Source organism: Callorhinchus milii, unplaced genomic scaffold (genome assembly GCF_018977255.1).
Source record: "Callorhinchus milii isolate IMCB2004 unplaced genomic scaffold, IMCB_Cmil_1.0 Scaffold24, whole genome shotgun sequence".
NCBI lineage: Eukaryota > Metazoa > Chordata > Chondrichthyes > Chimaeriformes > Callorhinchidae > Callorhinchus > Callorhinchus milii.
Genome location: NW_024704765.1, coordinates 3,815,174 through 3,828,077, shown reverse-complemented (window position 1 = coordinate 3,828,077; position 12,904 = coordinate 3,815,174). Strand labels below are relative to the sequence as shown.

The window sequence follows — 12,904 nt, the reverse complement described above, 5'->3', positions numbered from 1 at the left end:
TTGTTTCACTACAGCATTTACTTGTGCTCTCCTAGGCAGAGATGCACCTTGGTGTTTGCTATGGACCAAGCAACTGATTGTAGTTTTGTTCTTCCATCAGTCCTCCTCGTTGATCTCCAACGCAACAGCCACCGCTCTGTTAAGTTCGGGAGCCATTGACTATTGTCTTCATGTCCTTAAATCGCTGCTGGATTATTGGAAAATGCAGCAGGGGGAGGAGGAGGCTGTAACAACCAGTCAACTGCTGAAACCACATACCTCGTCGTCTCCACCAGATATGAGCCCGTTCTTCTTGCGGCAGTATGTGAAGGTAAAGGCCCGAGTGTGAGGCAAGGGGCCGGAGAGGGGTTGTAAATTTGGAGAGAGTATTGACCATATGAAATCTTGCGAGTTTAACACTGAGTCTTTCTCCTGTGTGGCTGGCTTGCAGGGACATGCTGCTGATGTATTCGAGGCGTATTCGCAGCTCCTGACGGAGATGGTCCTGCGATTACCTTACCAGATCAAGAAAATCGCAGACGCCAACACGCGAATTCCACCACCCATCTTTGACCACTCCTGGTTCTATTTCCTCTCGGAGGTGAGAGGTTCACAGTTGTGCAACATATCGTCGGGGGGTGTGTGTGCGTGTGTGTCCGTCTCAGTGAGAGGGATGGTATGGTGTTGGGCCACTTCTCTAACGGTCATGTTCTGCTCGTTCCAGTATCTGATGATCCAGCAGACTCCCTTTGTTCGTCGGCAAGTTCGGAAGCTTCTGCTGTTCATCTGTGGATCGAAGGAGAAGTACCGGCAGCTGCGTGACTTGCACACGCTAGACTCACACGTGCGAGGGATTAAACGGCTGCTGGAGGAGCAGGGAATCTTCCTGCGAGGGGTTGTGGTGACGGCAACATCAGGGTCTGCCCTCCAGTACGACACATTGATTAGCCTGGTGAGTGCAGCTGTGTTTCGCCCATACAATATACAGTCAATTCACTTTACAGTATATTCTGTATATGGAACACAGTATATTGTGAAGGACTTTGAGATGTCTCAACAACGTGATAAGGCACTATATCAAATGTAAGGATTATTATTATTAAGTATAACACCCTGTAGGCCTGTCTTGGCACATCCCACCATTGGTCGCTCTGTAATGAAGAGGAAATGATAATGATAAAGTTTTAACATCTCATGTGGAATCCTGTGGCTCAGTGGTTAGAGCACTTGCCTCGCAAGTGAGAGGACTTGGGTTTGATTCCCAGCAGGGCAAAATGTTGGGCAAGTTTGCCTTACTCCACACTCCTCTGTTTACCTAGCAGTAAGTAGGAACCCGGTTTTTAGTCGATTGGCAGATAATTTTTCCAGCGATAATAATCCCTTCAAAAATAAATAATAATAGTTTGATCACTCAATCCGTTACTGTTTGTGGAAAACTGCTGTGCGCAATTGGCTGCCGTGTTTTGCCCACAAAATATACAATCAATTCACTTTACATTATATTCTGTGAAGCGCTTTGAGACGTCTCAAGGACGTGATAAGGCTCTATTTCAAATGCAAGGATTATTATTATCTCCAACGCTGTTTGAATTGTTAATGTTAAGATCATGGTGATGGGGTTTATGTATGATCTTTATCCTTCAGTTTGTTTCTAACTTGTGCTTTAGCTCTGTCTGACAATATAGTTTGTCGTTGTCTGTGCCACAGCTGATTTTGAGGTTGCTATTATGCTGTTGTGGGCTGAGCTTGACACTTGGTTGTTGCAGATGGAACATTTAAAGGCCTGTGCAGAGATTGCAAGCCAGCGGACCATCAACTGGCAGAAGTTCTGTCTCAAGGACGATTGTAAGTATTCCTGCTGTTGCTGCTGGATATCAATAAACCAATCTTCTGAATGTAGAACAGCTTGAAAACACTTCGCAGGAATTACAGTGATTGTATTTTTGTAGGCAAACCGTAGCAGCCAATAGAATACCTTAGAGTGCATTAGAATACAGCACAGAAACAGGCTATTCGGCCCAACTGGTCTATGCTGGTGTTTATCATAGAATCGTACAGCACAAAAAGAGGCCATTTGGCCCATCGAGTCTGTGCGGCTCTTTGAATAGAGCAATGTAATGTCAATCCCACTCCCCAGCCCTTTCCCCATAACCCGCAGACCCGTCCTCCTCAAATACCCATCCACCGCGTTTTTAAAAGTAGTTATCGAATCGGCCTCGACCGCCCTTTCAGGCAATCGTTCCAGATACGAACAACTCGTTGCGTGAAAGAATGTCTTCTCACCTCCCCTCGGCTTCTTTTAGAGACTATTTTGAATCTGTGATCTCGAGTTAGTTATGCTTCACATGAGCCTCCTCCTGTCCTTCCTCAACTAAGCCTTCAAGCATAACCTTCTATTTCTTTCTCCCTCACGTACCTCTCTGGCTTTCCCTTAAATACATCAATGCTATTTGCCTCAACAACTCCTTGTGGTGGACATGTTCCACATTCCCACTACTCTCCGTGTGAAAACATTTCTTCTAACTTCCCTATTTGATCTATTTGTGACTATTTTATATTGATGGCCCCTGGTTTTGGTCTCCCCCACAAGTGGAAACACCTTCCCTATGTCTATCCTATCAAAACCTTTCATAATTTTAACGACCTCTATCAGGTCACCCCTTACCCTCCTCTTTTCAAGAGAAAATAGACCAGGCGTGTTCAGCCTCTCCTGACAGGTGTAACCTCTCAGTTCTGTAACCTCTCAGTCTATCATCCTATTAAACATCCCAATAGTTTTGTGGGATGTTTAATAGGATGATCGACCTGGGGGTGGGGGAGCGCGGGGGGGAAATTTAGCTCTCAGCCTTCAGTAAACTCCCCAAATCCTCTGTCCATCCTCTTCATTCATGGAATTTTGTAATGTTTGTAACAAGTTTTTACCTTTTAAATGTTATTTTCCAATTTTAAACTTCCTGCGTTAAGAATTCAATCAATATCTCATTGTGTTGCTCTCTGACGCCTTTCTCTCCTCCCCAGCTGTTCTGTATTTCTTGCTCCAAGTGAGTTTCCTTGTGGATGAGGGAGTGTCCCCAGTTCTGCTCCAGCTGCTGTCCTGTGCCCTGTGTGGGAGTAAGGTTCTCGCTGCCACATCATCCAGCAACACAAGTGGCACAGGGGCAGGACCCACTGCCTCCAGCACCGGCCAGTCTGTCTCTCAGTCGAAGTCTTCCAGCAAAAAGAGCAAGAAAGAGGATCGCGAGAGGGAGAAGGAAGGTAGGTGAAGAAAAGCACACCCACCATTTGAGTACCCGATACTTCACATATTCACTGGTTACATACCAAAACATACACACTGATCATGTGTAGATAAACATATGTGTTTAAAAATTATATATAACTGAAGTGTGACGCAAGATAAAAGAGGTTTGAGATCCTTTGGAAATGCTAAACCTTCAGAAAATGGGTAACTTTGAGGAAATCCTAGGGAAAGAAATGGAAATAATTGGATATTAACTGCACATGAATTGCAGAGTTGGTCATGTTACAATGTCAGATGTTCTTTTGGGATATTTCATTAGCTGCAACTAGCGGAACCATTGATACCTTGCTTCCTGCAGCGACAATCTGCTAATGGGCAGGTGAGGAGAGTCCACTGTCCTGTCGCTAGTTGTAAGGGGTGCTAAGCTTCTCAATACTTTGCACTGCTCCAACCCACAACAACAGGGAATATGCATCCAATATTTAAGTAAATAAGAATAATAATCGTCACTAGCGCAGGTTTTATGGCCTGTGCTATCTTATCTTATCTGTTTTGATACCGAGGCTCAAAGTTGGGAATGGTGCCATTCGGAGTAATTGGATTATAGACCTTCAGTGGTTTAATTGTGTGCCGATAATGTATTTCTTATCTCCTTTAATTCTGGCAGAGAGCGCAAACAGTCAGGAGGATCAGCTCTGCACAGCTCTGGTCAATCAGCTGAATAAGTTTGCAGATAAAGAAACTCTCATCCAGTTTTTACGTTGTTTCCTCCTGGAATCAAACTCCTCATCTGTGCGCTGGCAAGCTCACTGTCTGACCCTGCACATCTACAGGTGAGGCCTACAGCTGGTTAAACTCACAGTGATTGCACAGCTCAGGCATGTCTTGTGTGTTTCTCATTGTCCTGTTTGTCTGGTATATGTAGGAGTTCTGGAAAATCCCAGCAGGAGCTGTTGTTGGACTTGATGTGGTCCATTTGGCCAGAGCTCCCCGCGTACGGACGCAAGGCAGCGCAGTTTGTGGATCTACTTGGATACTTCTCACTGAAAACCCCACAGACAGAGAAAAAGGTGAAGTGTTTGGGGTTTTCACAGTGAGTTCTGTTCAGCCAAGGAAGCCATCCTCCTTGACTTCTGTCAATGTCTTCTCACTATGGTCCCAAACTCCTTGCCCTTCCCTGTGTGTCCCTCAGACTCACCGAACCGAATTCTAATTCATATTTTTGTCATCTCCCACCTCAATTTTTCCAACGCACTCCTTGCATTCTCCCCAGCTCCACTATTACGGTTCAAATGATTCAAATCTCTGCCACCTATGGCTTCACCTTAGCGGTCTCCGCACCACCATCACCCCATTTCTTGTCAGGTTCCATTGGCTCCCTATTGCAGAACAGATTGATTTCAAGATACTCTCACTTTTAAATCTCTTCTCGGCCTAGCACCTCCGTATCTCTCTTGTCTGCTCACACCCCATCCTCTACCCATCACCTTTGCTCAGCTGGCAGGATGTGCTCCCTGTACCTCATCCCTCCTGCTCCACAATCGGTGGTCGTGCTTTCAACCACTATGCCCCGAATCTCTGGAGATTCCTGCTTCAATTCCTCCGTTTTGCCATCTCTTTGCCCATCTTCAAATCACACCTAAAGACTTTCCTCACTGAGGTGGCTTCGGGCACCTCCTCCTCCCCGCCCCCCCCCACTTTTCCGGGTCAGCTCAAGCTACGCTGCTGTTAAGCATTCCGAGACGCTACCTGCATGAAGGGCGCTCCCTGACTCCTTGTTGTTATTCAGACGTTAGACTCGGCTGCAATAATATTTGCTTCTATCCTTGTCCCAGTTGAAAGAATATTCGCACAAGGCTGTGGAGATTCTTCGTACTCAGAACCACATTCTTACCAACCATCCCAACTCCAACATCTATAAGTAAGTGATGTTACTCCATGTTACTCTTTTACCACAGAGCGTCATATTTATTCCTGTAGAGCCCATGAATTTGAGAGAATGATACTGTGTGTTAGTGGGAGCAGACGTTATGCTGATTTATTTGGACTGATCTTGACACATTGTTCTCGTCTCCAGCATGCTTTCTGGACTGGTGGAGTTTGACGGCTATTTCCTGGAGAGTGATCCCTGCCTTGTGTGCAATAACCCAGAGGTGCCGTTTTCTGTAAGTACCAAATGCTTCGATCAAAGTGAAAGATTCTCATCCGACCTTATGCTCGTCTCTCCTCCCTATATGTTTGTTCTCTAAGGTGATATCACCTCCACTGTGCCACCCGCTGCTGTTTGTAAAGCCAGTTTGATGCCTTTGATTGCATTGTAAATAAGCTATGTTCCATGTCCTCCCGATGTGAAAGACGCTAAACGAATGTACTTTTATATTGTTTGGGGGAGAGATCTCCACCAGGTTCATACAGTCACCAACCACCTATTCTAGTCGAAAGCTGACAACGCAGATACTCATGCACTTTAGACTCGAGGAAGATTCAGCAAGGGAGGAGGCTACTCGGCAACCGAGCGAAGGGAGGAAACTGCTCTGGCGCTGTTCAGGCAAAGTTCGTGCTCGAACGGGCCTAGCGTTACCTGTGATCTTCCCAAATGGGCACAACTTAAAATGTTTTGTCAGTGTTCGGGGCTCTGCCTCACTGCTGCATCTGAGCCCATGTGATGTGCGTTGAGCGGTTACATTGCGTTCCCCTACTCTTCCCCTCACCTGTGCTCGGTGTGGCAGGCTGCTGACCGTTGCTTAGCTTTTTTTAAAAAAAACTTTTTTTTCTCAGAACATCAAACTTTCGTCGATCAAGGTGGACACTCGGTACACAACCACACAGCAGGTAGTGAAGCTGATCGGCAGCCACACCATCAGCAAGGTCACGGTGAAGATCGGCGACTTGAAACGTACCAAAATGGTTCGCACCATTAACCTGTACTACAACAACAGGACGGTGCAGGCCATCGTGGAGCTCAAAAACAAGTGAGTCCTGCGCACCTCACCCACTGCGGCGCCACTGAGCGTTCATCCATTTGCCCGCTCTCTACCTCTGATCGGGAACCAGCGACGTGGCTCAGAGATTTGTTTGTAAATTATAGAATCAGGCTGTGTCACCAGATTCCGTGCATAAATTGCAAGTAGTCAACCACAACAATTTGTATTTATATAGTGCTCCTCATGCCAACTAGCATCCCAGAGCACTTGACAGTGGCAGAACACGACACCGATGAGGGGAGAGGTGGCTGTGGTCGAATAGGAAGGTCTTCAGGCATGACCTGAAGATGGAGAAGGAAGGGGCAAGGCGGAGGGATAGAACAAGAGTTTTGGGCATAGTGGTTGAAAGTGTGGCCATCAGTGGTGGAACAGGAAGCACTTAAGAACAGGGTGGCTGATTTGTTAGGAGTTTAGTAATGTACCAAATAGTTTAAACATTATTTGTGGTTGAACTGAATTATATTGGTGTTTGAGAGGTGACGGGATTAATGTCTTTAAGATTCTAAAGGGGGTGAGAGAATATAGATCATGACAGGCTGTTCCAACTTGTCCAGAATAGTAAAACCAGAGGGGGAGTAAATTCAGAGCAAATCTACGCAAACACTATTTCACCGAGCGAATAGTGAACCTGTGGAACAGGCTCCCTAGGGAGACAATGAAGCCGAAAGTGTTGATTCTTTCAAACACAGATTAGATGATCTTCTTTTTGGAAATTACATGATGGGATATGGTACATAGGGAGTTTGGGACATACGTGCAGGCGACCGCCAGGAGGGTGGAAGGCAAACTGGGTGGACCTTGATCTTTTTTCGTCTAGCACTTCTTATGTTCTTGAGTATCTGCCCCTCACACTCGTGTGATGTTTTCTCCCTCCAGGCCCGCTCGCTGGCACAAAGCCAAGAAAGTGCAGCTGACGCCTGGTCAAACTGAGGTCAAGATCGATCTCCCACTCCCCATTGTCGCATCCAACCTGATGATTGAGTTTTCAGATTTTTATGAGAATTACCAGGCCTCGACGGAGACGCTGCAGTGCCCACGGTGCAGTGCCTCGGTCCCCGCGAATCCTGGTGTCTGCGGGAACTGTGGAGAGAACGTGTATCAGTGCCACAAGTGCAGGTGAGTGCCACTCTGGAGCTGTGGGGAAAATGGTTCTTAACCTGTGAACCTGGGGTAACGTAACTGCTGTCTTTTTAGGTCTATTAACTACGACGAGAAGGATCCATTCTTGTGCAATGCGTGTGGGTTCTGTAAATACGCTCGCTTTGATTTCATGCTGTACGCCAAGCCCTGCTGCGCTGTGGATCCCATCGAAAACGAAGAAGACCGTAAGAAGGTGAGACGAGGGCTGTATGACACTCTAATGTCCCAGAATCGAGACAGGACTTGACCCATTGATAGATATGACTTATGGCAAAATACTGCAGATGCTGGAAATCTGAAATAAAAACAGAAGTCGCTGGAAACACGCAGCAGGTCAGGCACCATCTATGAAGAGAAAAATGGTCAGCCAGCATTGCTCCGTAGTTGCTGCCTGACCTGCTGCGTATTCCTGAAAGGTTGTTGTTCGGCCTCTGTTAGATGTGGGGTAGTGTGTGTGAGGCTGTATAATTATAGGCTTTGATGTGCAGATGTAATTAGATGAACATCTGGCACCGCAAAATATCATAATCATAATCCTTACATTTGATGTAGCGCCTCAACACGTCTTCGAAATATGCGACAAATGTATCTTAACAGTTTACCGCTTTCTAACCATTTACTTTGTATTTTCCCACGCAGGCCGTGACCAACATTAACACGCTGCTGGATAAAGCTGATCGTGTTTATCACCAGTTGATGGGGCACCGGCCACAGCTGGAGACGCTGCTAGTCAAAGTCAGTGAGGCGGCTCCTGAGAAACCACAGGTACGAGGAAGGTATTTCTGGGTTGGGACAGGAAACTGAAGTGAGGAATCGCATCGCATCAGGGGAAGTATGGAGAGTTCAATATATTGTCCTGTTACTACGTCAGCACATTCAAAATACTGTAACTCTGCTACCCCAGAGCAAGCAGTCACTTGTTTAAATTTCACTGCAGAAAAAATTGTCTGTCACAATCAATATACTTATTTACCATATTTGTCACCAATTACAAACTAAAGCTGCTGATCCCTTTATGCTAGGGCTTCTCCCTGGTCAGTGTGAGTTTAGGGAATGAGATTTGGATCAGTTTTGTGTCATTTTTATGTCGATCTCAGCCTCTGAGGTCTTAGTCGAACCTGCAGTTGCACTATCTCTATTTGTAGCTTCCTGAATCCTTTCAAATACATCTTGCATATTCATCATTTTTGCCCACAAAATATACAGTCAATTAATTTTACAGTAGATTCTGCGCTTTGAGACATCTCGCAGACATGATCAGGCGCTATATCAAATGCAAGGATTATTATTATTATTCTAAGTGATGGGGTGACTTCTGACTTGTTTTCAGGAGGATTCCGCTGCTGCTGCTGGGATCGGTTCCACAGCTGTCAGCGTGAACCGCTACATCCAGCAGCTGGCCCAGGAATACTGCGGCGACTGCAAGACCTCCTTCGATGAGCTGTCCAAAATAATTCAGGTGACAAATACAATTGATTTAAAGCCGTGGTTGGGGACGGTGGGGGGTGGCGCGGATAGAAGACTGGCTTTTTCAGATGGATTTCATTGTCGCTGGAAGCATCTCTGGGTGAAGGTCTCCGACGCTCCATTTGCCTGACTGACGGTTCCCACCTTTTTCTCTCCAGAAAGTCCTGGCTTCACGAAAGGAGCTGCTCGAATATGATCTCCAACAGCGAGAGGCCGCGACCAAATCTTCTCGGTCCAACGTGCAGCCCACGCTGACCGCAAGTCAGTACCGGGCTCTGTCTGTGCTCGGCTGCGGTCACACCTCCTCCACCAAGTGCTACGGCTGTGCCTCTGCGGTCACCGAGCACTGCATCACTCTGCTTCGAGCCCTGGCCACCAACAGCACCATCCGTCAGATCCTGGTGTCCCAGGGACTGATCCGCGAGCTCTTTGACTACAATCTGCGTCGCGGCACAGCTTCCATGAGAGAGGAGGTCAGGCAGTTGATGTGCCTGTTAACTCGGTAAGGATAGAGGGGTGGAAGCTGCCATACTGTGGCTAACTGGTCGGCATTGATTTATGGTGCAACGAGAGATAGTTCCTAACTAATAATAATCCTTGCATTTGATACAGTGCCTCATCACGCCTTTGAGACGTCGCAAAGTGCTTCACAGAATATACTGTAAAGTGAATTGACTGTATAGTTTGTGGGCAAAATGTAGTCACCGCTGGGATGAATGAAACGAAAGCCTCTCTGCTGAGTGTTCCAGATTGTTTTAAATAATCCAGCATAAACTCTCGTGATAATATCTAACCAAGTATTATCGTCTAAATTAACTCATAGTGGAGCCAGTGTCTGTCTGTTGCTGGCCACTTGGTGTTGCTCTTGCTATGTGTTGGCAACACTTCCTCATTGTGAACGTGTGTGTCACAGTGAATCCTCTCCCAAGTGTTGTCTGTTCAACATCATCTACCTGCTGCCTTGTGTCAATACAGCAGGTAACCCCCCCCCCATTCCCCTCTGCTGACACTCAGTCAGGTCTTTCATCTGTGGGAGTCCCAGAGTTTTCTCTCCTCTGCTACAAAACCATTCCACAAATGCTTCAATTCAGACCAGGTGTAGGAATACTGGATAGACAAGACCAAGGTTTTTCAGGTGAATACAGATTATATCTCCTGATCCTGGTTTCAGGATAGTGCTAGGGGAACTCTGCATTGTCCGAGCTGCAGTTCTTCAGATGTAACATTAAACCAAGGTCCCATCTCCTGTTCTTTAAAGATCTCGGGAGCTCAATTCCCCAAATAATAATAATAATGGGCATAAACCACCACCTCCTGCCCCAGATGTGAGAGTACGATGGACTGATCCATATGTTTAGGCTTGTTATTGCAGTAACTGAAGGGACTTTATTTTGCAATTGTAGAGATAACACTGAAGCGACACAGCAAATGAACGATCTTATCATCGCTAAGGTCTCAACGGCACTCAAGGGGCACTGGGCCAATCCCGATCTGGTGAGTAAGGAAAGCATCATTTGGTGCCGTACACAACAGAAAACTTCTAGGAAAGGAGGAACAGGAGGCCATTCAGCTCCTTGAGCCTATTCCATCAGTTTAATTAGATCTTCACGGATCTTTCAATCCTAATGTCTCTTCCATTCACCAACCTCCTGAATAAATCTACAACCTAAATAAATTGCCTATCATTTAAACATTGATTCCAGCTCCACAACTCTCTGGGGCAAAGTTCACAGCTGCTAATCGGGATCAATGCAGATCTCGAGTTGTATAGTGATGGGGATAACAAAGTGTCCCTGGGTTAATGAGGTGAAAAATCAGCCTGGGATTCTCCCTCTTTCACAGAGACACAGGCTGGAAATACACAGCTCGATGCTTGGCGTCAGGCACACAACATCCTGCTGGAACTTGTTCTTGGTTCACGCAGAGAAATTAGTCTTTCGAAAGAGGCAACTATAATAAATTACATTTACACAGTGCCTTTCACGTCAGGAGGATGTCCCAAGGCGCTGGACAATCGGATCCGCACCCGAGCTGGTGGTTGGGATCAGGATTGGTGGAGGGTAGGGGTAGGAGGATGACCAAAAGCACATTCAAAGATGAGGGACTTGAGACAGGTCTTAAAGGAGGAGGAGGGGCTGTGGGATGGAGTTCCAGAGAGTGGGCAGAGAGTGCGCTGCCTCCATCCCCAACCACTGTGGTCACCAGCCCAGCCCTCAAATGAAGAGGAGAAACTGGGGGAAGTGAGGGCTCTTGAGACAAGCTTTGGGCTGGATTTATTTTGCAATGTTGCCTCCAGTGAACCCCTGTGTGTTGCAGGCTGGCAGCCTTCAGTACGAGATGCTGCTGTTGACTGATTCCATCTCTAAGGAGGATGCTTGTTGGGAGCTGCGCCTGAGATGTGGTGAGTCTCGGTGTGAGAGAGAAATTCACAATATTTCTTACAAATGCTAGGCACAGAGTGCCCTAGATTTAACTGATGAGATTTCTTTCCCTGTTTAGCACTCAGTCTGTATCTGATGGCTGTGAATATTAAGACTCCGGTGGTTGTGGAGAACATCACATTGATGTGTCTACGTATTCTGCAACGTCTGATTAAACCACCTGCCCCAACCAGCAAGAAGAACAAGGTATGTGCCTGCATCAGCCAGCCCAGGCGTGCTCTCGCAGGCTGTTGGCGTCTTTCTATATACTATACATATATAATACATCCTTTATATTCTACATACTTTCTATACCTCTTGGTCTGAGGCCCAAGCAACTACTTTCTTTGGCATTTTATCACTTTGTTTATGTTCTTTGAAGGATATCTCAATTGACACACTCACCACAGTGAAACCATACAGCAATGAGATACATGCACAAGCTCAGGCGTGGCTTAAGAAAGACCCTAAGGCATCGTATGAGACATGGAAGAAATGCCTACCAGCCAGAGGTACAGCTATGGCATTTGTTCACGATTGATGCTTTGCTCCTGTTCCTATCTTTGGGTGTGTTAGATTTGAATGTTCTTGTATCTGCAGTATCTTGTGTGCATGTGTACCCCAGAGTAGTGTGTGAAGTTATAATTCTTGCATTTGATATAGTGCCTTATCACGTCTTTGAGACGTCTCAAAGCACTTCACAGAATATACTATAAAGTAAATTAACTGTATATTTTGTAGGCAAAACGCAGCAGTGTCCCACAAACAGTCGTGGATAAAGTGACCAATTTTTTTTTAAAATTAACAAACTATTAGCCCCGGAAAAGCGATCCACCAGTTGACTAATAACGGGATCCCACTTACTGCTAGGTAAAGAGGTGTGTGGTGTAAGGAAACTGCCCAAAGTTTTGTGGGAATCAAACCAGGGTCCTCTTTCTTGCAAGGCGCGTGCCCTAACCACTAAACTACAGGAGCTACAGGTATTGGGTCCAGGTTGGACTTTACTGCATGTGGTACCAGTGAGAAATTGTATTCTGGAAAGCGATTTTCAGCAGCTGGAATTTGAAACCAATAACAAAACAGCTTTGTTAGCAATGTGTTGTGTAGATACGGTGGCCTCCCTTTAGAATGAAGTGATAGAAACTTTTTGGCTTTGTTTTCCACGAGTCGTAGCATTTCTGTCCTTCAGTCATGTTGATGCTAACAAGTCCATACTAGCTTCAAAGTGAAGGTTGTTGTGTGTCTGTGTTGTTATCACGCATTTCCTCTTTTCAGGTCTGGACACGCCTGGAATAACAGCAAGTAAAATGGAGCTGAGGCGCTTGTATCTGATGGAGAAGTACACATGGAGGTGGAAGCAATACCTCAGTAAACGAGGGAAGAGGAACGCACCACTTGACCTCAAACTGGGGCACAATAACTGGCTTCGACAGGTAATGGTAATAAATAATAAGTTGAGCTCTTCCCTAAAGCCATAATTCACTTGCTTCATAGAAAAGCATTCAAGACCTCATCACTGCATGTCCCGATGCCTTCACTGTGCGTTACATCCTCCACACTGCCCTGGTGACCTCAGGCAGGGAGAATGATCCTCCAGCCTGCTGGAGTAGCTGTAGGTGACACACTGCTTGAGTGATATCTGTATTCTCAGTAATTTAGCACTGTTTGTTCCT

The 12,904-nt window shown here is 46.1% G+C and overlaps 1 protein-coding gene across 1 annotated transcript in view; it reads left to right on the top strand.

Annotated features, from left to right (window-relative positions):
* The window catches only part of ubr4 (ubiquitin protein ligase E3 component n-recognin 4), a 69,746-nt gene that overhangs the window by 40,712 nt on the left and 16,130 nt on the right, over positions 1–12,904 (top strand). Inside the window, 20 exon segments of the mRNA XM_042343778.1 lie at positions 101–310; positions 431–580; positions 704–931; positions 1,746–1,824; positions 2,998–3,234; positions 3,888–4,053; positions 4,146–4,290; positions 5,056–5,141; positions 5,298–5,385; positions 5,999–6,192; positions 7,081–7,320; positions 7,399–7,537; positions 7,984–8,109; positions 8,675–8,803; positions 8,970–9,313; positions 10,215–10,305; positions 11,128–11,212; positions 11,311–11,438; positions 11,614–11,743; positions 12,507–12,664. Of these exon segments, the coding sequence (XP_042199712.1) occupies positions 101–310; positions 431–580; positions 704–931; positions 1,746–1,824; positions 2,998–3,234; positions 3,888–4,053; positions 4,146–4,290; positions 5,056–5,141; positions 5,298–5,385; positions 5,999–6,192; positions 7,081–7,320; positions 7,399–7,537; positions 7,984–8,109; positions 8,675–8,803; positions 8,970–9,313; positions 10,215–10,305; positions 11,128–11,212; positions 11,311–11,438; positions 11,614–11,743; positions 12,507–12,664 (3,153 nt within the window).